Raw genomic sequence first — 23,806 nt, 5'->3', positions numbered from 1 at the left:
CTAATACTGACAAGCATGGAGTGATGTTAAAACCGTAAGTACTATAGATAGAAGATACAGCATTTAAAGATGCAAAATTGAGCTATGTGTTAATCTAATAGCAACTCTCTCTCACCCCCGACCCGTGAAGATCCGAGGTAGAATAGGTCCTCAGCAACCCATGCTTGTCGTAATAGGAGACTATGCTTGTCGTAAGAGGAGACTAACGAAATCGGGTGGTCAGACTCGCTGACTTGGTTGATGCACGTCATCGATCCCAATTGCGTGGATCGATGTTCATGATGTAAATCACTGAATTGTCTGGTCCAGACACGATTATTTACAGACCGCCGTCATGTAGCGGGAATATTGCTGCGTGCGGCGTTAAACAACAAACAAACAAACAAAATCTGTCTCAACCAAACAACCAGACAAACCACTGATTGACCCGTGAATAGCCATACTCGTTGTAAGAGACGACGTTCCTCCAGCCGATGTTTCCCTGTTCTGGTCAGGAGTGACAGTGCGTGACATAACGATGCAATTCTCTGCCATATTCACTGAGTAAATATAACCTAATCCGCTCATTAATCCCGTGAGTAGGGGTATATATGATGATATTATTACATGAACCTGCACAAACTACTGACTGATTGCAAGACCAACACCTGTTGACGGCCACAAGTCACGTGTTGTGTAAACACACAGGTGTCGGAGCGCCACACAACACACGGTAATTGCACGCGCGTCAGATCAACATTTCCCTGGCGCGTGACGAGACTTTGTGATGTAATTCCAAACAACAATAGCGTTGTTTCTGCCCCTGATCTGCGCGACTCACTCAGAGCTGTGCTTTAACAGAGCTGCCGTGTGATCTGGGGTGTCTGTATATAGGGGTGGCCGGGTATATCTACCTGTCAGTTAACAACCCGTCAAGTCACGTCGTACACCTGTAGGATTCACGTCTTACGCCAGTAGAATTCACGTTTTACACCTGTAGAATTCACGTTTTACACCTGTAGAATTCACGTTTTACACCTGTAGAATTCACGTCTTACGCCAGTAGAATTCACGTTTTACACCTGTAGGATTCACGTCTTACGCCAGTAGAATTCACGTTTTACACCTGTAGGATTCACGTCTTACGCCAGTAGAATTCACGTTTTACACCTGAAGGATTCACGTCGTACACCTGTAGAATTCACGTTTTACACTTGTAGAATTCAGCTGCTGATAAGGTATGTTCTGTTTTACTTATTATGCAAATTATGTAGCGGGTTCTACTTGTAGAGCAGGACATGCTTACCTTTTTTCGCGAACACCTGGTGTCACTGATTTTCATTGACTCATTCATATACTTTTTAACGCAATTTTGCCTTTTACGCTCAATAGAATCTGTTTGGGCAGATAATCGAGAGTGGTTATTCTCTATCGTTGACGTTAATATTCTATGTGGTATAATATATGTGTGAACTAATTTCATATTTAGTCGCGAATCATGAACTTGAACTGTCTCTTCTACAACTGTATTCAACTCATTCTGATGATCAAGACTTCATATGTCATAAAGTGTCACGACTTCCATGACTGACGCAGTAGAAGATGTATCGTGTTAACATATATACACTACACTTTATTTCTTGAATACCGGGGGCGGTCGGGTAGCCTAGTGGTTAAAGCGTTCACTGGTCACGCCGAAAACCCGGGTTCGATTCCCGACATGGTTGCAATGTGTAAAGTTCATTTCTGGTGTCCCCTGCCGTGATTTTGCTGGAATATTGCTAAAAGCGGCGTAAAATCAAACTCACTCACTCACTCTTGAAAACCACCAGTGAGAGATCATAACGTGAATAACAGCTACAGTGAAAACAACACAAGACGCCGTGCTATTATGATGACTTGTTTGGTAGAGCTTGGATAAGTTACAAACACTATCTTGTTAAAGTCAAGTTGGTGAAACTCACTCGATTGAAACCAAACACAAATACACCAAAGCACGACGAGACTGCAATATCAATTTCAATGACCAAATTAATTTTAATCTTTCTTCTTTTGACTGCTTCAATGTGGAAGTAAAACACATACTGGTCACGTGACATTTGTAACCATAGAGACACAACACAAACTGACTAAACTATAGAGTTGAACCTTAATACCATCATCAACGTCTATAGAATCGGTGAACATTAAAAACTGCTTGATCATGATTATTTACCCATCTAAACATATACTCCGGTGTTCTGCATGTGCTTGTCATTGACAGATACAATAAACGTATTTCAGGGGGGGCGGCCATTCTCTGCGGGCTTCAACTTGTATAGCGCTGTATATCTGATATACATAGCTCACGGCACACGTGTCTGTATGTAGATGTACACAATACCTATATGGTAGATACCGCACTCTAGATGGTCTGGGGGCTGTCTGGAACATCATGGGGCTACTTGGAACCGATGAATCAAACGAATCGCCATTTCGCAATACCGCGATTAAACTACTAGAACTAGCATTCCTTTGAAGTATAGGTCGTGAGAATATAGCGGCATTAAGATTTACAGTTAATCTTAACGGATCCCCTCGAGCCAAGTACTGAATAAATATAATATTTATTTAATAAATCCTCGTGTGATATGAAAACAAACCAGGAGGTAATTCTGTCTCCATCCCATGTGAACCTGAACGTCCAACCGGCCGACAGCACAACAGATAAATCACATCATATTGATTCAGCGACTGGGATTTACTGGATCACCAGCAGACATCTAAAAACTTGAAAAACAAATTGTATTTAATATTTTTATATGTCCTATTTATTTCTTGTGCCCAAGTACTCAGTATTCCCCAAGAAAACATTTGATTTATTTGGCGCCGGGCTACAACTGAATGTTTGCCGTTGCTTGACGTCAATGATGCCGGCCCAAGTCCCGCTTCCCGATGTTTAGGATTCAACAAACAGAAGACACCATCGTCCCCGCGTCCACGTCGGTCGCCCCACCGTTACACAGTACCACTGCGACAACATGACGGCCAGCGCGGGGACGATGTCATCTTTTCGCTTGTTTGTAAACATTTCCTGAACACACCTTTACATCCGCGGCAAAACCCTACTGCACATGCGCAATGAATGCAGTTCCAGTTTCTGGGGTGTTGTGTGATGTCCGCGGTCCAGACGTCTTGGTGCGGGTCTCGGTTCCTGTGTACGGATTAACCATTTCTCTACCAAGGTAGGCCCATGTGACCACACAACAGAACGGTTCATTTCATTATTTCAGTTTCATATATGAACCTATTGAATAGTTTCTCATACAGCCAGCGGATATCGACAAGGAGACGACGACCATGCGGTAGTCTTGGCGGAGATCGCTGATATTTAAAAGAGATAGTTGTCAACACCCTTTTTGAACTTGGCACTACATTTAGGAACAGGTCAATAACGAAATCCTTTTACACCCTCAAGTGGCTGTTGAATTACTAAAAGTATTCTGTTATTTAACTACATCAATTATCTTTGACATGATCCTATGACATATATGTCATACACCAATGACATATGTCACTTACATTACCGGAAACGGCTTTTGTCACCTGTGCTTTTGAACCGGTGTATAAAAAACACGGATTTCTTTGATGTTGGAAACAACGCTTTGTGAGATACTTGTAGCATTATTTCTTACCTTACATATAGAAACGCCACGTTTTTTAAGGCTGCAGGATTGATTATTATTCATATATTCCGTGTTGAGTTTAGTGTTCAGGTCAAGTCCCACCGCTGAAATACGGGTAGATTTAGCATTCTCAGCACATCTTTGTGTCATATCAGCATGGGTACCTACGTTTATGTAGAACAAGCTAGCCTCAGATACAGCTGCCTCAATGGGTGCGTTATTCTACAGGTCCCCCGTGTGTACTGTATCGTGTTAACCACCTGGGGAGGTTGTGCCGAGAGCAGAGCGTCAGTGCTCCTGCGGCCTGCGTTTGGGGACACAGGACCCACAGACCAAACTGCCCGTGTAAATAGGCGGTTCAAATATCGTCATGTTAGACTCCATGACTCTAGACACAACCCGTGTCCGTGACAGATGACGTCATAATGGTACGGCTGGTACGGCTGACAATGCTTCAGTGACCATGGTAACCAAAGAACTTGAACTCGGGTGAAGACTTTAGTGTTTTTTGTGATGATACATGTGCAATGATACCATAACGAGTAAACGTCCTCCGATACGACGAATGTGTTTCAGATTGATATTTTTGATATTAATGATAGATGAGCAATATTTAAAATTAATTTGACTGCGCTGACATTCTGTGTAGATTGTTGGAGTTGAGATGATCTTCTGGTCAACGTGGAACACGGTTACGAAACTGTAATACCCGTACCTTTATTGCCAGGTGTTATTTGCGCTTATGATATAAACTTTATGAAGAAACAAATTTCATGAAACTCTACACGCAACGTAAGGGGTAGTATTTGCTCACCATTTAAGCTTAAAAAATATATGTTGGCAGGCACTTTCCTTCCAAATGTATCGATACTGATTAAAAGAATTAACGGAACACCGCATCACGTGTTGCTGATGACATACATATGTTTATTACCTATAAGGTTAGAAATAACAGAGTTCATAAAATCGAAGTGCACTCGTGCAAATATCACTTCCGCGCTCCAGTGTGTTGTTGTGGACGGCATTGTTGACATCCATCCATTGTGACGTGAGGTCGGAATGCCGTCAAACTAGAAGATTATTGATGTCATTCAACAATTATGGTTTTCTAATACGGCAGTCGTGATCGGTGCATGTTCCTAAAAGGGAGATCAAAAGAATTAAGAAATAATGAGAAATAAAGAAATTATTATACTCGCATGTATACTAATGCACATGCGATATTATGAACTCAGTCATTTCCATAGGTAATAAATATGTATACTGACATTGACATGTGGTTTGACAATTACTTTACCAAGAAGATAGTCTAAATCTTCTAAAACTCTTCGTTTAAATATATACTTCATATTAATGTCTCCGATCAGGAATATTTTGATGTGTTCCGTTCTTTATTTTTATGAGTATATGTCCGACAGACTGACACATGTGTCGACACAATTAAAAACAAGTTCACTCTTTGCTAGCCGATGACACTAATATAGTCCTATTTGATGGTGTAATTAGGGGATCACATATATTTCAATAATACCTGTCTATTCAACCACGGTGAGTTGAATTTGGAACAGCGCGCGCAGTGTTGAATATAAATCCAAGATGCTATATATAGTAACAGGTTCCTAATGACTATATATCCCCAGTACATGGCCACGCCCATGATCTGCTCATCCGGAACCTTGTTAATCCGGACGACATACCCCAGTGGAGATGCCAGTTGGAATTGGTCTTCGGCACCCCATGCTTGTCGTATGAGGAGAGTGGTAGGGTCGGGTGGTCAGACTCGCTGACGTATCCCAATTGCATAGATCGATGCTTATGATGTCAATCACTGGATTATCTGGCCCAGAATCAATTGATTGATAGGCAATACTTAGAAGTTGACGGATGACAAAGTAGACAGAATGTATGGATAACAATGTCTTTTTTTACAGACACGATTATTTACATATAGCCGTCACATAGCTGGATTATGTGCGTTAAATAACAAACAAACTGCACACAACATCTTCATATTGTTTAATGAGATGCAACAACTCACGTCTCTGTGTTAACGACCTTGACCATCATTACGTGCCGTATCTCAATTTGACGTATTTACTCCGCGTCCTGAACACACGCTCTCAAGGCAAATCCCGGGATTCCACACGAGAGCCAGGATGATGTCAACGAGCTGTGTGTCCTCCCTGCTCATCCTCGGTGTTCAAGGGGGACTAGTCGAGTTGGCAAACACAGGAAGACAACATCACATTGTTGGCGAGCCGGGCCATTGTTTGTCTGCAAACATGTTAAGCACCACAAGACAATGGGCGTTAAGTGAAGGGCAATGAACTATTTTTGTAAAAAATATGAGAAGTGTTGAGTATGGCGGTCACCCGAGGCCGCTATGGATGACTATGGAGCTCAGGTGACCTTCACGTCATCGGGCTAAGTTAATAGCGGCAAACATCACAGCCAGTACAACAACATCACTACAACATCACAACAACATCGCAACAACATCGCAACAATATCGCAACTGTCTGCTGCTGTTTCTGTCTGCTGCCTGATCCCAACGACAACGACAACAACATCGACATGCGCTACATCATCTTCACTAAGCAAGGAACTTCCTTTCTTAACCCACTAATAATTTCTTCAAAACAGTATTTTTCACAAAGTCAAATTAAATATGCGTGATCACGTGTTTCCAACCAGATATTATCCACTTCAACCACGACGCAACAGTGCGTGTTGAGTTCAGCGACTGTTCAGAAACATCACGACAGGGACACCAGAAATGAGGTTCTCACTTTGTTTCATTTGTGGAATCGAACCCAGGACTTTGGCGCAGCGAGTGAACCCTTTAACCTCACGGACAGACAGACAGACAGACAGACAGACACTTTGTTAAAGTCACACCTCAACACTTGATACATAAAATTATACACAGACATTCTTAAAAGTAAGTTGAGCCATTCCAAGCGGAATTACGAAAGACTTTCAAGCAAACGACAAAACAAACTATAAACTAAGAGTATTATATACAACCGTAAACAATTACAATAACATATATAGTAAGTTGGAATATACAAACTAGCAGCAGGTTTTACAAGCTGATGATGCAACGTATCCACGTTCTGTATTCTATATATCGCACATACTACAGACCGGTGATGCAACATAGCCACAATATTTTTTTGCAATAAAACAATAAGGTAGATGCGCTGTGCACACCCCGGCAGGCAAGATGGCCGCTGATGTTTCCATTATGACGGCAGACGCTGGTCGTTGATAGGTCGGATGTAATGACACAACAGCCGCGTGAGGAACTGACAGGGAGGATGAGTATCTAAAAGAGCGAAGGGATTAGTTTATATTTGTTCAAACAATACCCCCCGCGGGACATAAGTATTAAAACACCACTCCGCCTTCACACCTTGACGTATAACACATACACACCGCCATCTTAGCCTCGCTTTGATGTGTCCTTCACCCTCAATACGCCATCTGACACCACTGACAAATATTGGCAGAAATATAACAGAAGACACTCATTACGATTAGGCGGATTTCTGATACAACAATAGCAATTACAGCCTGAAGCATCACCCAGCCTCCGGCTAGCCCATCTTCCGTGTGTGCTGTTAGCTCTGAGCTATCGCTTACACTTGGATTAAACTGCGATTGTTTGAGCGGTCAATTTTACCAAGGTTATATGTAGAAGGTCGGCCACTGGTCACGTCACACGCTATGGACAGCAGAGTGTGTCTGGGGATACTTGACGACAGCTGTAGGAGTGTACTCTCTTCAACAAGGTAGTTAACAAATTGTATGTTTTATTTTTGGGGGGGTTTGATTTAGTGTTGCATTGTGAGCCACCTGGCCTCTCATTTGGTCTTCGTTAGTTTAAAACGGCTACCTGGATAACATGAAGTCTTTGATAGGCATTTAAAAGTTGGGAGAACATGAATACATGACACGTTCTTATGGAAAGTACTTATTTTATTCTTTGTAGGACGTTTCAGAGCTACTTCTTGCTCTTTCATCAGGTGAGCGCTTAGTAAGTGCAAAAAGTAAACACACTCTCTCTCCCTCTCTCACCCTCTCTCTATCTCTCTCTCCCTCTCTCTCTCCCTCTCTCTCTCTCTCACTCTCTCTCTCTCTATGTACATATATATCTGTATGGTTCGATGAAGTCTTCTCATGCCGCCATTAGCCAGTCAGCCAGGGTTTCAGTGTGTGCTAAGTTCTCTCAAAGATTTAGGATGTACCCTGTTTATTTCAATAACACGGAGTTATCAGCTTTAGCAGAAGTTGTATTGTTTGCGTGTTGTTTAACGCCGCACTCAGCAATATTCCAACCATATGACGGCGGTCTGGAAATAATCGTGACAATCACGAGTATAGATTAACGCATTTGAGATACCATGACTTGCATCACCGTGTCTCTTACGACCACCATGGGTTGCTGAAAACCAGTTCTAACCCGGTCTGACATTGCGGGGGTATTCAGTGGTCACTGAGCTGCGTATTCTGATCTATTCGCTGTGTAGCCTGCAGTCACCATGCCAAGGTTTCTGTGCCATGATAGACTGATGTCACCGACATGTACCATGACCTCTACAAGGTGTAACATTATGTCTGCTACCCGACCTGTCCAGTATATCACATTATGTCGCGTCGGTCCTGACTCTTGATAGGAATAACATCATTTTCACGAAGACATTCCTTAAATCAAATGAGAAAGCATATCTTTCTTTTTGATAGTTTCTTTACTGCAGACATTGTTGACCAGACGGCGATGGTTGCAACTGCTGCAATGAAACTGACCCCCCTGTTTTCATTGGCCTCTATGCTGATCCTTGTCTCCTACTGTTACCCGTGAAGATCCGGGGTAGATTAGGTCTTCAGCAACCAATGCTTGCCGTAAGATGCGACTATGCTTGTCCTAAGAGGTGACTAAAGGATCGGGTGGCCAGGCTCCCTGACTTGGTTGATACATGTCATCGTATCCCAATTGCGTGGATCAATGCTCATTCTGTCAATCACTGGATATCACATTGATAATTTATAAATATCATATAGTTGGAATACAGCTGAATGCTGCGTTAAACAAACAAACAAACAAACAAATGAACACACAAACAAAGAACCCTGCAGTAATGTACCTGACGCTGTGTAACGTGGCCTCGAATCATGTTAACGTTACTTTTGTTCATGTCAAGGCTATTACGATCAACACACTGACGTCACTCCACGCCTGACTGAGATCGGACTGAGCTCCTGCCATCGTTAGCTGTATAACAATGACTATTGCACAACTAGCATCCTAGTTTATAATTGTGCACATGAATCATGGGAGTTCTTGGGTAATGTTTGACCCCAGGTGAAGTGAACTGCTCATTTGTGTCAGCAACACGTGCGTGATCATTGACATGACCTCTAGCTGTACACGATGACCTTGAATGTATCGCAGTTGTCAATGTCAATCAGCCGTGCTTTTGTTGTCGACGTCGCATGTTGTTGCCATTTAGAGGTAATTCCTACTGTATTAATGTGGGTATGGTACCGTTGAGGACAACCGAAGTTTCTTAGAGAATCATGCTATGTTCGAACATATCGAAGATAAGACAGACGTTTTTTGACATGTACTTTCAAACTTGGAGATATACTGTAGATGTTTCTGGCAAATGCAAATATTATAGACATCTTAAAATGCAAATATACGCAGTAAAGTATTTAACTGATGTAGATATAAGAAAATGCAGAATATCTTTTGCACAATTTAGAAACAGTTCACACAGGTTAATGATTGAAGTTGACAGGCACAAAAAATATCATCATGTTAAATTTTTTGTAAACAATGTTCCTTAAATATCATCGAAGATGAATTTTACTGTTTACTTGTATGTTGTAGATATCATAATTTACGGAAAACATATATTGAACAAAAACACTATGTACATCCAAATAAATACAAGTTTATCTCTTAAATATCACATGTGAGCAAAAAGACTATTCGAAATCTGTCTCTGTTTATAGACGATGCATGTTATAAGGTAATGAATCCTTGTAATATTTTTAACCGCTTCCACATTGTCATGTATACTATGGGCCTGAGGCCTTACAGTTATATATAAATAAACTGAATTGAATTCCTGTCTAGATGTGGTTTGGGGATCTTCCTACATCGCTTGCGGTCCATTCATTCACACCTGTATTGTTGCAGCTCTGCCGCCGTCTTGCCAAGATGATGGAGTCACGGGGGCTGTCGGTGGGCGTGGTCGCCGAGGCGTGGGTCCTGGGACTGACGAGCCTGGCGATCTCCGTCGCCTTCCTCACCTTCAACATCCGTATGAGACATGCCAGGTGAGTGAAGGCATGTTGTTGTACGCCGCAGTCAGGAACAAAGTGTTTTATAGCAGTGAGACGATGATACCAATGATTGTTTCCTGGCAACAGGGCAACTATGTAACACATGTCACTTCGATACACAACATAAACTAGTCTTCAATGGTTTCAATATTACATCCTACTATATTCTGCCAACAAACATTAGACTTTAAAATAGGATACGCGGATTACGACACCTGTAGCCATTGTTCAGCTTCTCAAGAAACTGCTTCTCATTTTTTTCAGATTGTGTAGCAAGGTAATACATATCTGAACTTCAAAGTTGGCTTCAAGATAAATTCGAATTAAGAATGAACTTTTCCAGGCGACTAATTCTTCTTGGTCTCTGTCACAGAAAAAACGATCCAATAAATGTAATTCTAATTCTTTTTAATTCTATCACATTCAAGTATATCCACTAAGCGTATACCAACGTTTTGGTTGTTGCAGCAGGAATTCTTTGAAATACAATGTCCTTTCAAAACGTTCAGCCAACTTAAGTTCCAGAATAGATTATTTCTCATGGTCATTGTGTCATAACCTGTATATTATCTGATGCCATGATAAAGAACCGTGTCATCTGCAACTGCAGTGTATATGTCAATGGGTGCAACCAGTACAAAAATGAAACAAAAATTAAAAAGTTAAAATTAAAAAAAATCAAGCTGAAAAAAATGGCACGCAATCAGCTGTCACCACCCAATCCTCGGTTTATCTCTGACGTCATGTCCGTGGTGCTGGGGACATCTCGTGGCGTCCCATGCATGACGTCATGTACGTGGTGCTGGGGACATCTCGCGGCGTCCCATGCATGACGTCATGTACGTTGTGCTAGGGACATCTCGTGGCGTCCCATGCATGACGTCATGTACGTGGTGCTGGGGACATCTCGCGGCGTCCCATGCATGACGTCATGTACGTTGTGCTAGGGACATCTCGTGGCGTCCCATGCATGACGTCATGTACGTGGTACTGGGGACATCTCGTGGCGTCCCATGCATGACGTCATGTACGGGATGCTTGGGACATCTCGTGGCGTCCCATGCATGACGTCATGTACGTTGTGCTAGGGACATCTCGTGGCGTCCCATGCATGACGTCATGTACGTTGTGCTAGGGACATCTCGTGGCGTCCCATGCATGACGTCATGTACGTGGTACTGGGGACATCTCGTGGCGTCCCATGCATGACGTCATGTACGGGATGCTTGGGACATCTCGTGGCGTCCCATGCATGACGTCATGTACGTTGTACTGGGGGGGAGGGGGACATCTCGTATGCATGACGTCATGTACGGGGTGCTGGGGACATCTCGTGACAATGTTGTTGTGTCTGACATGTTGTTTGATGTTGTGTCTGACATGTTGTTTGATGTGGTTGTGTCTGACATGTTGTTTGATGTGGTTGTGTCTGACATGTTGTTTGATGTGGTTGTGTCTGACACGTTGTTTGATGTGGTTGTGTCTGACATGTTGTTTGATGTGGTTGTGTCTGGCATGTTGTTTGATGTGGTTGTGTCTGACACGTTGTTTGATGTGGTTGTGTCTGACATGTTGTTTGATGTTGTTGTGTCTGACATGTTGTTTGATGTGGTTGTGTCTGACATGTTGTTTGATGTGGTTGTGTCTGGCATGTTGTTTGATGTGGTTGTGTCTGACATGTTGTTTGATGTTGTTGTGTCTGGCATGTTGTTTGATGTTGTTGTGTCTGGCATGTTGTTTGATGTTGTTGTGTCTGACATGTTGTTTGATGTTGTTGTGTCTGGCATGTTGTTTGATGTGGTTGTGTCTGACATGTTGTTTGATGTGGTTGTGTCTGGCATGTTGTTTGATGTTGTTGTGTCTGGCATGTTGTTTGATGTTGTTGTGTCTGACATGTTGTTTGATGTTGTGTCTGACATGTTGTTTGATGTGGTTGTGTCTGACATGTTGTTTGATGTGGTTGTGTCTGACATGTTGTTTGATGTGGTTGTGTCTGGCATGTTGTTTGATGTGGTTGTGTCTGACATGTTGTTTGATGTGGTTGTGTCTGACATGTTGTTTGATGTGGTTGTGTCTGGCATGTTGTTTGATGTGGTTGTGTCTGACATGTTGTTTGATGTGGTTGTGTCTGGCATGTTGTTTGATGTGGTTGTGTCTGACATGTTGTTTGATGTGGTTGTGTCTGACATGTTGTTTGATGTGGTTGTGTCTGGCATGTTGTTTGATGTTGTTGTGTCTGGCATGTTGTTTGATGTTGTGTCTGACACGTTGTTTGATGTGGTTGTGTCTGACATGTTGTTTGATGTGGTTGTGTCTGACACGTTGTTTGATGTGGTTGTGTCTGGCATGTTGTTTGATGTTGTTGTGTCTGACACGTTGTTTGATGTTGTTGTGTCTGACACGTTGTTTGATGATGTTGTGTCTGGCATGTTGTTTGATGTTGTGTCTGACATGTTGTTTGATGTGGTTGTGTCTGGCATGTTGTTTGATGTGGTTGTGTCTGACATGTTGTTTGATGTGGTTGTGTCTGACATGTTGTTTGATGTGGTTGTGTCTGACACGTTGTTTGATGTGGTTGTGTCTGACATGTTGTTTGATGTGGTTGTGTCTGACATGTTGTTTGATGTTGTTGTGTCTGACATGTTGTTTGATGTTGTTGTGTCTGACATGTTGTTTGATGTGGTTGTGTCTGACACGTTGTTTGATGTTGTTGTGTCTGACATGTTGTTTGATGTGGTTGTGTCTGACATGTTGTTTGATGTGGTTGTGTCTGACATGTTGTTTGATGTGGTTGTGTCTGACATGTTGTTTGATGTGGTTGTGTCTGGCATGTTGTTTGATGTGGTTGTGTCTGACACGTTGTTTGATGTGGTTGTGTCTGACATGTTGTTTGATGTGGTTGTGTCTGACACGTTGTTTGATGTGGTTGTGTCTGACATGTTGTTTGATGTGGTTGTGTCTGGCATGTTGTTTGATGTGGTTGTGTCTGACATGTTGTTTGATGTTGTTGTGTCTGACATGTTGTTTGATGTTGTTGTGTCTGACATGTTGTTTGATGTGGTTGTGTCTGACATGTTGTTTGATGTGGTTGTGTCTGGCATGTTGTTTGATGTGGTTGTGTCTGACATGTTGTTTGATGTTGTTGTGTCTGGCATGTTGTTTGATGTTGTTGTGTCTGGCATGTTGTTTGATGTTGTTGTGTCTGACATGTTGTTTGATGTGGTTGTGTCTGACATGTTGTTTGATGTTGTTGTGTCTGACATGTTGTTTGATGTGGTTGTGTCTGACATGTTGTTTGATGTTGTTGTGTCTGGCATGTTGTTTGATGTGGTTGTGTCTGACATGTTGTTTGATGTTGTGTCTGGCATGTTGTTTGATGTTGTGTCTGACATGTTGTTTGATGTTGTTGTGTCTGACACGTTGTTTGATGTTGTTGTGTCTGACATGTTGTTTGATGTGGTTGTGTCTGACATGTTGTTTGATGTTGTGTCTGACATGTTGTTTGATGTGGTTGTGTCTGACATGTTGTTTGATGTGGTTGTGTCTGGCATGTTGTTTGATGTTGTTGTGTCTGGCATGTTGTTTGATGTTGTTGTGTCTGACATGTTGTTTGATGTTGTGTCTGACATGTTGTTTGATGTGGTTGTGTCTGACATGTTGTTTGATGTGGTTGTGTCTGACATGTTGTTTGATGTGGTTGTGTCTGGCATGTTGTTTGATGTGGTTGTGTCTGACATGTTGTTTGATGTGGTTGTGTCTGACATGTTGTTTGATGTGGTTGTGTCTGGCATGTTGTTTGATGTGGTTGTGTCTGACATGTTGTTTGATGTGGTTGTGTCTGGCATGTTGTTTGATGTGGTTGTGTCTGACATGTTGTTTGATGTGGTTGTGTCTGACATGTTGTTTGATGTGGTTGTGTCTGGCATGTTGTTTGATGTTGTTGTGTCTGGCATGTTGTTTGATGTTGTGTCTGACATGTTGTTTGATGTGGTTGTGTCTGACATGTTGTTTGATGTGGTTGTGTCTGACACGTTGTTTGATGTGGTTGTGTCTGGCATGTTGTTTGATGTTGTTGTGTCTGACACGTTGTTTGATGTTGTTGTGTCTGGCATGTTGTTTGATGTTGTTGTGTCTGACACGTTGTTTGATGTGGTTGTGTCTGACACGTTGTTTGATGATGTTGTGTCTGGCATGTTGTTTGTTGTTGTGTCTGACATGTTGTTTGATGTTGTTGTGTCTGGCATGTTGTTTGATGTGGTTGTGTCTGACATGTTGTTTGATGTGGTTGTGTCTGACATGTTGTTTGATGTGGTTGTGTCTGACATGTTGTTTGATGTGGTTGTGTCTGGCATGTTGTTTGATGTTGTTGTGTCTGACACGTTGTTTGATGATGTTGTGTCTGGCATGTTGTTTGATGTTGTGTCTGACATGTTGTTTGATGTGGTTGTGTCTGGCATGTTGTTTGATGTTGTTGTGTCTGACATGTTGTTTGATGTTGTTGTGTCTGACATGTTGTTTGATGTGGTTGTGTCTGACACGTTGTTTGATGTGGTTGTGTCTGACATGTTGTTTGATGTGGTTGTGTCTGACATGTTGTTTGATGTTGTTGTGTCTGACATGTTGTTTGATGTTGTTGTGTCTGACATGTTGTTTGATGTGGTTGTGTCTGACACGTTGTTTGATGTGGTTGTGTCTGACATGTTGTTTGATGTGGTTGTGTCTGACATGTTGTTTGATGTGGTTGTGTCTGACATGTTGTTTGATGTGGTTGTGTCTGACATGTTGTTTGATGTGGTTGTGTCTGGCATGTTGTTTGATGTGGTTGTGTCTGGCATGTTGTTTGATGTGGTTGTGTCTGACATGTTGTTTGATGTGGTTGTGTCTGGCATGTTGTTTGATGTGGTTGTGTCTGACATGTTGTTTGATGTGGTTGTGTCTGGCATGTTGTTTGATGTGGTTGTGTCTGGCATGTTGTTTGATGTGGTTGTGTCTGACACGTTGTTTGATGTGGTTGTGTCTGACATGTTGTTTGATGTGGTTGTGTCTGGCATGTTGTTTGATGTGGTTGTGTCTGGCATGTTGTTTGATGTGGTTGTGTCTGACATGTTGTTTGATGTGGTTGTGTCTGACACGTTGTTTGATGTGGTTGTGTCTGACATGTTGTTTGATGTGGTTGTGTCTGACATGTTGTTTGATGTGGTTGTGTCTGGCATGTTGTTTGATGTGGTTGTGTCTGGCATGTTGTTTGATGTGGTTGTGTCTGACATGTTGTTTGATGTGGTTGTGTCTGACATGTTGTTTGATGTTGTGTCTGGCATGTTGTTTGATGTGGTTGTGTCTGGCATGTTGTTTGATGTGGTTGTGTCTGGCATGTTGTTTGATGTGGTTGTGTCTGGCATGTTGTTTGATGTGGTTGTGTCTGACATGTTGTTTGATGTGGTTGTGTCTGACATGTTGTTTGATGTGGTTGTGTCTGGCATGTTGTTTGATGTGGTTGTGTCTGACATGTTGTTTGATGTGGTTGTGTCTGACATGTTGTTTGATGTGGTTGTGTCTGACATGTTGTTTGATGTGGTTGTGTCTGACATGTTGTCTGATGTGGTTGTGTCTGACATGTTGTTTGATGTTGTTGTGTCTGACATGTTGTTTGATGTTGTGTCTGACATGTTGTTTGATGTGGTTGTGTCTGACATGTTGTTTGATGTTGTTGTGTCTGGCATGTTGTTTGATGTGGTTGTGTCTGACATGTTGTTTGATGTTGTGTCTGACATGTTGTTTGATGTGGTTGTGTCTGGCATGTTGTTTGATGTGGTTGTGTCTGACATGTTGTTCGTGTGTGTAGGATCATCAAGATGTCCAGCCCTAACCTCAACGTCCTCATTGCCCTCGGAGGAATCTTCATCAGCATCACATGTGTGTTGTTCGGCCTGGACTTCTTTCTCGCCGAAAATCTCTCCGCTGTGTCTCGAGTCTGCCAGGTGAGTTGGGACAATTCTTCAAAACAGATACGTGTTGGGCGGTCGATTAGCCTAGTGGTTAAAGTGTTCGCTCGTCACGCCGAAGACCTGGGTTCGATTCCCGACATGGGTACAAAGTGTGGAGCACATTTCCGGTTTTCCCCCGCCGTGATATTGCTGGAATATTGCCAAATGCGGCGTAAAACCATACTCATTCACTCACTCACCTAAGTTCTATAGATCCAGCATAGATTGCTTTTGAATAAGTCAAAACAGGAAGAATAGTGGAAAGACAAGCTATGTTCTCCCGCCCTCCCGTTTCATCAACCTGTGACAGTAGACGTTCACCAATCTGTGACGGATGACGTTATCTGCGACGGTAGACGTTCACCAATCTGTGACGGATGACGTTATCTGCGACGGTAGACGTTCACCAATCTGTAACGGATGACGTTATCCGTGACAGTAGACGTTCACCAATATGTGACGGATGACGTTATCTGCGACGGTAGACGTTCACCAATCTGTGACGGATGACGTTATCTGCGACGGTAGACGTTCACCAATCTGTGACGGATGACGTTATCTGTGACAGTAGACGTTCACCAATCTGTGACGGATGACGTTATCTGTGACGGTAGACGTTCACCAATCTGTGACGGATGACATTATCTGTGACGGTAGACGTTCACCAATCTGTGACGGATGACGTTATCTGTGACAGTAGACGCTAAGAAATCTGTGATGGTAGACGTTATCTGTGACAGTAGACGCTAAGAAATCTGTGATGGTAGACGTTATCTGTGACAGTAGACGTTAAGAAATCTGCGATGGTAGACGTTATCTGTGACAGTAGACGTTAAGAAATCTGTGATGGTAGACGTTAAGAAATCTGTGATGGTAGACGTTATCTGTGACAGTAGACGTTAACAAATCTGTGACAGATGACGTTAGCTGCGACGGTAGACGTTGCGGTTTATTATGAGGCAAGAATATATACAGCAAAACCTCGTTACTCTGGACCTCGTTATTTCGCTAACCCCCAAAATGCGGACGATTACTATTGGTGAACGTTTATACAGCAGCAAAGGAACATTAGAACGCACTCACGACTCGTTCATCCGGAAACTTGTCAGTCGCAACGTTTTCACTGGGAACCGTACCGTCCGGATAAATGAGGTTTAACTGTTTGAAATACGATTATCAATTAAAATGTCTAGGTTTTCTTGAGTGAGTGTTGGTGACACGTTCGTCATTGTTTGGGCGCTGTGTTTGTCACATGCACATCTTGACGAACTGTTTATTTGTTTATTTGTTTATTTGTTTAGATCCGTGGCGGCATCCTGTTGTTGTCGACCAGTCTGGTGTTTGGGCCCATGTTTGCCAAGGCGTGGCGTGTTCACCGCATCTTCCAGCAAGCCGCCACCAGGCGAGTGGTGAGTCACCCCGTCATAGGAACACGTAACTAACTACGTCTCATTATAAGGCTTGAACACACACACACACACACACACAGACACGCACACACACACAGACACACACACACACACACACACACACATATATATATAAATATATATATATATATATATATATATATACAGAGAGAGAGAGAGAGAGAGAGAGAGAGAGAGAGAGAGAGAGAGAGAGAGATAGATAGATAGATAGATAGATAGATAGATAACGTGATAACTAGTTATTCAACATTCATGAAATAATAAACACACGCATTATAACCGATTCTTTATTTGACGCTGTTCCATTGTTACAGGTTATACGAGACAAGAAGTTATTTGTGATGACGAGTTGTCTGCTCCTGCTGGACGTGACCTTGATGGGCGTGTGGCAAGGTGTCGACCCCCTGCAGTACCGGGCCTCCGTCATGTTCAAACACGTAGGTACCCCAGCAGTACAGGGAGGGGTGTAGGCAGGGTACTGTAAATAATCGAGTCTGGAAAAGACAATCCAGAGATTGATATTGTGAGCATAGATCCACGTTATCCAGGTATGGGGACAGGCAATCAGCCAAGTCACGCGATATGGTTCCATGCATCGGTACGGTGACTGCTTGCTCCATGTATATGAACTGTTGTCAAACAACCCCGTTCCGTTGGAGTCATATGCGGATATAGATGCAAATAGCAAAGATCAATTAGGGACTACTTTCAGTGTTTATAAACAAACACGGTGTCGTTCTTGTCGCTTGGCGATTCATTCAGAATTAACCATCGGGAATCAGGAGAAACTGCAAGGATAATTCCAATCATTATCAAATGAATAGTCTGATATACAGGGTCAAACTGTGACATACCTAAGGATATTTAAAACGTGACGGCTCAAAGACTAGGGCTAGAGTAGCTTCCCTTTGATAAAGGACAGTTACTCTTGTGTACTGACCGATGGAAAGGCGAAAGGTCAGTAGAAACAATGTGTGTAGGAAGTTGTGTATGCAGCACTAAGCCACAGAGGCGCTCATAAATAATTACGATGCTTTTAAGAATATCTTTTTCAAGTACCGTACGCCAGCAACAGATATTTTACGTCCGTTTCAAAACGTTCATGGAAAGTATTATTGAAATGAATGTTGATAAATGTTGTTTAAAGTTTCTTTTTTTTCGGGTTAATAAGTTAGATAAAACACTTCCCCTCGGCTTTTTTTATGATATTGTAAACCTTTTGTTTCTCTTTGCAGGCAGTGGAAGGCGGAAGTCTCGAAATCACCGGAAGTGATATTGTACACGTGCGGTCTTGCAGTTCCGACTACTCCGACGTGTGGATGGCGGGAATTTTCACGTTCAAGACCATCCTCCTCCTGTACGGCCTGTACCTCTCTTGGCAAACCCGCAACATCATGCTCCCCTCCATGAACGACGCCCGCTCCATCATCGTGACGTCTCTCACCACTGTTACCATGGCAACCTTTGCCACGTCGGTTGGAATGATGCTACAGGCCTGGCCCAATGCTGTCTACGCATGCGTCATTTTCGCCATCTGGCTGTGCAATATGGTGGCAATGTGCTCGGTTTTCGTGCCCAAGGTAACTCCACTCATCATATCTGTAGCTGTGGGACGTTCTGTCGATCATGAAATTAATACGTCTCCAAATTAATACTACAGCTGACTCCTAGCCAGACATGCAACTCAAAATCAATGCGACTCCCCCACCATATCCCCAGTGCAATGATATATATCCTTACCTTAAACCAATCTTATCGTAATCCAGTCAAACAACAAATAGTACTGCTTATTATTTGCGTAACAAAAGTGAACAGTGTTTTTTACTAGTATTTAAGTGAAGTGAGTTAGGTTTAACGCCGATTTTAACAGTATTCCAATTATATCACGGCGTTTCAGCTTAATGTGGGAGGAAAGCCCGAAGTGATGCAGGTCTAAGACGTGTACCACTTCGGTGAAACCCACGAGCACGGGCATGGTGCTGACAAACCTAGGAACATAATTGGGGCGAACCGGGATTCGAACCCACAATCATAGGTTTCTGTCGTGCCCAAGGGACGCAACTCTATACAGCGAATCGCGGCGCCTTAGACGACTGGGCCACCCGTGCCCCCCGACTTTGTAGGAAACACTATAGCAAATAATAACACAGACACCTCTTAAGTAACATTTTATGCCACACTTGACAGTCTGACATAATTAGATGTACCAGAGAGATTTGGTCCACACGTATCGAGTGTTAAATCACAACGTGTGCCTCTCTGTCTTTGTACACCGACATCGCTGCGCATAATATCAACCACTGGCCTCATTCGATTATTTACATGTCAACTGCTACATGGCGGCTGTAAGCAACATTCAACAAAGCCAGAACCAGATTCAATTGCAGTTTTCTTTAACTGTGGCCTCAATTCTTCAGGTGATTCTATGGTGGAAAAATCCTGACAACAGCAACTTCCGGGTGAGCCTCAAGACTGACCACAAACTGGCCAATGGGCTGCAGTCTTTTGAACAGCTGGAGGAGGAGCTATATCACGTGGTCACAGAGAACCTCGCTCTGAAGAAATCGCTGCAGGAGGTAAGTGGCGACAACTTTGATTGGGCTCAGTTATCTCCCCTGTGTCTGTGTTCTCTGTGTGTGGATGTTGACCTTATGGCAGGCAGGGATGTGCCAAATACGCAATACATGTATCAAGTGCAAATGCCTGTGTTCAAAAATGTTGTAAGTTTTGAGGCTGTTCACGGATGACTATTTTCGAGTGTTTGGAGGAATATGAAATAACGAGAGCTTATAAAATATCTGGGTGCTGGGGTGGGTGGAGGGGTGAATGAGTGAGTGAGTGAGTTGGTTTAAACGCTCAGTAGAACATTATTTTAGTTTTTTCTCGACGTGATTCCTTAAGAAGGGAGGTAATCCATGTACAAACTAAGGTTCCTACTATGATCCAATCTGCGACTGGGATCCACAACGGGTCCAAGTACTCATGAGTTACTCTCACAATGAATTGTGGCCTCTGTTTAGGCGGTCTTGTTTTGTATGTCACTGCGAGTGAGGTTCGTGTTATCTTAGGTTTCCGTACCGGAACGACCGCCTCCGTGGTCTAGTGGTAGAGCGGAAGGTCCGGGGTTTGATCCCCGGCCGCGTCATACCAAAAGACGTTAAAAGATGGTACTTGTTGTTACCCTGTCTGGCCTTTCGGCATAAATGGGCTAAAACAAGGACTGTGGTTTTATTACCGGAACTGTTGCTATGAATACACAATGCCATCTAGAAAGTGGTCAAATGTAACATATGTTAGATTTGGGATAACACTTCCTTAGTAAAGTAAACATTCTGGTATTTGTTTAGTTGCGTCCTACCCGGGATTCGAACCCACACTCTCAGAGTTAGACACCTACTCACCTGCAACGAAGTAGGCGAACTTACCCACTCAGCCACCGAGGCTTCTACAAAAATGAAACTGGTAGTCAAGATCACATACTTTGCGTACCCCTCTGACATGTGTAAATTGGCACGGCTGCTTATGTTGTTTACCGGAACTGTTGTTGTTGTTTACAGAAGGACACCACTATCAAGGAGCTGCAGCAGCACCTGACCAGCGCCCGGGACAAGCTCCTGCAGATCACAGAGGAGCAGGTCAAGCAGGACAGCGGCCTTGATATTGACCTGTCGTCCTCCTCTGGTCAGGACGAGGACTCCACAATGGCTCCGCACGACGAGGACATATCGTCCATCCACGGCGACAGCTACTACCCCATGCACCACCACCCCTCCCCCGACATTCTCTACAGAAGCAACGCCCGCGTCTCCAGCGGCCACAGCTCGGCGGGCAGCGTGGCCAGTCTCAGCAAATTGTACAAGCTGAAGAACTCCCTCGTGGAGGACATCTCCCAGGCGAATACCATCAGTGCTAACTTGAGGAACTCTTTGTCTAAAGACCTCGACCAGATCGGGAAGCGCCGGTCGTGGATATATGACTCGGTTAGATCCAGACAGGAACTCGCGGGATCAATAGCCAAGTCCTACAATCTGGACGATAATGGGGACACGTATTCATACGTTTCGAGTTATCTCCCTTCTTCTTGTTCCGTGTTTAACCTTGACCCTTCCAGTAGGAAGCAAAGACATTACGGGTCAGCCGAGAGCCTCGCCACACTGGCCAACGACAGACTGTATCCGAGTGTTACCGAACAGCGGCGCGAGGCGAGGCGGAAGTTACGTCATGGGCACAGTAACAGAGACAAGGTGTACACGATTCAGAACGCGCCCCTCCCGGAGTGTGTTCAGAACGTTGTGTCTCATAAACAGTCGAGTAGTGATACGTTTGTGTGACCTTCACCGTGTGCTTCTGTGACATTACAACAAAGACCTGCAGCTGAAAGAACGACGTGGAACGTATTGTGCAGTTTGTTTCGAGCTGTCGCAATGATGTGACCTTGACCTTGACTTTGTCGAAATTTCGCCATGACGTCTATCTCTGTATGGTCACCCCTCTGAGTGCTATTTTTTTGTACAGATCTGAACTGCCTTTGTGATAAATTCTTATAAAATATATTGAATTGTGTGTCGTGTTTACGGTTCATTGTAAGTTTTACGTTCTTTTAGTTTTATTCCAGCAGCATCGCGGCGGGGGACACCAGAAATGGGCTTCACACATTGTACCCATGAGGGGAATCAAGCTAGGGTCTTCAGCGTGACGAGCGAACGCTTTAACCACTAGGCTACCGGTTAGGGAAGAACGTGGTATACGGTGCAATGGGGTTTAACGTGCACGTACATCCCACTAGCAAGGTCATTGTGTGTAAGCATCACTACATTAACTGTTTGATCAAAGAACTTGGAATAAATGACAAATCAAATAATGCCACATATAGGGCCAGTATGTTAACTGAGGAAGAAATCTGCCAAAACCACAAATCAGTACTGTCCACTTTTGACGTGACTCTAAAATCTGAAGACATTGCCATTCCTCTTTTGTACTGGATTCAAAAGTTCAGCAAAAATCCGTTCAAAGAGATATATTGCTGGATCCAATAAATTTACCACCCAATCTCTGTCTGAAAGACTCACCATAATCCGTAATAAAATCAAGGAAGGACTTTCTTTATATTCACGGAGAGTATGTGGGACACGTGGAAATAATATGTGGATTCTAAAAACTCAAAGGATTTGCTTGACTTTTTGCAATCTCAGAAAAGAATCCACGTACCATTCTTTCAAAACATTTGATTTTTCAACTTTGTACACCACTATCCCACATAACAAACTCAAGGAAAAACGTCATTCCTCGATCAATGGGCTTTTGTTACAAAACGTGGTGAACACAGATACAATCACGTATTTATACTCAGAGGTTCAGGACAATTTGTGAAAGATGAAAGCAAATGCCATCTGAAGTTTACTGAGAAAACAGTGTGTAAAATGCTGGACTTCCTCATTGATAACATCTACGTAACATTTGGGGTAAGACATTTAGGCAAGGAGTAGGCATCCCCTTGGGCAACAATTCTGCTCCCCTTCTTGCTGATCTGTTTCTTTATGCATATGAATCGGAATTTCTGTTCGGTTTGGCAAAGTCAAAACAAGGTAATTTGACCAAGAAGAATTTGGTCGTTTAATTTCTTTCAATAACACAGAGTATAGTCTTGCTCTCACTGTGTGCACTCGCAATGGCAACAAAACAAAGGAGAGGCAACAAATCTTCCAAATGAATGGCATCATTTCTTGTGATCATGGCTGCGTCCATGTCTTTGGGATGCCGGAAACAGACTCAGTACATTAACAATTCGTTGGTTAGAAAGACCGACACTAAATCATGTAAATAATATTTTTGCTGGTGCAGATGTATGGTCACGTGGTACAGAGTGTTTGCGACATGTGTCACACTGCCCAAGGGGAGATAATCACGCGAGAACAGAAATATGTGATTAGATGGCTGTTGGCGACAAGGACTGAAAACGACGCACGCTGCCAACTGCATCCATGGTATTTATCCTGACAGAATCGTGATACCATTCCCTGCACCACCGAGGATGCATTAGGTGAGGTTACTTCAACCACGACGCAATTTATACAGGACAATAGTAGAGGATATTATATTCGTGTTCATGTCATACTATGTTTTCGACACGACATTTACCCGTATTAATATGACTCACTGAATAGAATCCGACCTCGGCAATGTTGGACAAGTCCATTTTACGAACAGGTGGGTTAGGTATTGGTATTTCCCACAATCCTTCCGTCGATTATCTGAACCATTTTTCCCAATACCGAGTGTCATATCTCTCCCACTTTTGGATGCGATCGTTCGGCCACTGCGTTTGTCTGCGTAGTCCAGCTACATCCATGGGGAACAACTCACTGGACATTTCAGTCTGAAAAATAACGTCGTC

The 23,806-nt window shown here is 43.1% G+C and overlaps 1 protein-coding gene across 3 annotated transcripts; it reads left to right on the top strand.

Annotated features, from left to right (window-relative positions):
• On the top strand, positions 1 to 21,879 carry LOC139457448 (gamma-aminobutyric acid type B receptor subunit 2-like). Of its 3 annotated transcripts, none has more exons than XM_071238843.1 (8): positions 1 to 34; positions 9,853 to 9,992; positions 15,841 to 15,976; positions 17,284 to 17,391; positions 17,727 to 17,849; positions 18,648 to 18,992; positions 19,830 to 19,988; positions 20,970 to 21,879. In XM_071238843.1, exons 2-8 carry the CDS (start codon positions 9,874 to 9,876, stop codon positions 21,741 to 21,743), a joined length of 1,764 nt encoding a protein of 587 aa, XP_071094944.1. In that variant the 5' UTR covers positions 1 to 34; positions 9,853 to 9,873; the 3' UTR covers positions 21,744 to 21,879. The 3 variants fall into 3 exon arrangements, with proteins under 3 accessions (XP_071094944.1, XP_071094942.1, XP_071094943.1); XM_071238841.1 differs by lacking the exon at positions 1 to 34 and adding an exon at positions 1,122 to 1,217; XM_071238842.1 differs by lacking the exon at positions 1 to 34 and adding an exon at positions 3,135 to 3,203.
• The last annotated feature ends 1,927 nt before the right edge of the window (positions 21,880 to 23,806 follow it).

Source organism: Haliotis cracherodii, unplaced genomic scaffold (genome assembly GCF_022045235.1).
Source record: "Haliotis cracherodii isolate W230 unplaced genomic scaffold, xgHalCrac1.p SCAF_12, whole genome shotgun sequence".
Taxonomy (NCBI): Eukaryota; Metazoa; Mollusca; class Gastropoda; order Lepetellida; family Haliotidae; genus Haliotis; species Haliotis cracherodii.
This window is presented reverse-complemented; position numbering and strand designations above follow the sequence as displayed.

What these genes read in the sequence shown, in the direction of transcription:
- LOC139457448 (XM_071238843.1), top strand. Translation starts at nt 9,874, where the DNA reads ATGATGGAGTCACGGGGGCTGTCGGTGGGCGTGGTCGCCGAGGCGTGG. An exon ending in CTGTGTCTCGAGTCTGCCAG is followed by an intron (nt 15,977 to 17,283) that starts GTGAGTTGGGAC and finishes TTATTTGTTTAG; the next exon opens with ATCCGTGGCGGCATCCTGTT. An exon ending in AAGCCGCCACCAGGCGAGTG is followed by an intron (nt 17,392 to 17,726) that starts GTGAGTCACCCC and finishes CCATTGTTACAG; the next exon opens with GTTATACGAGACAAGAAGTT.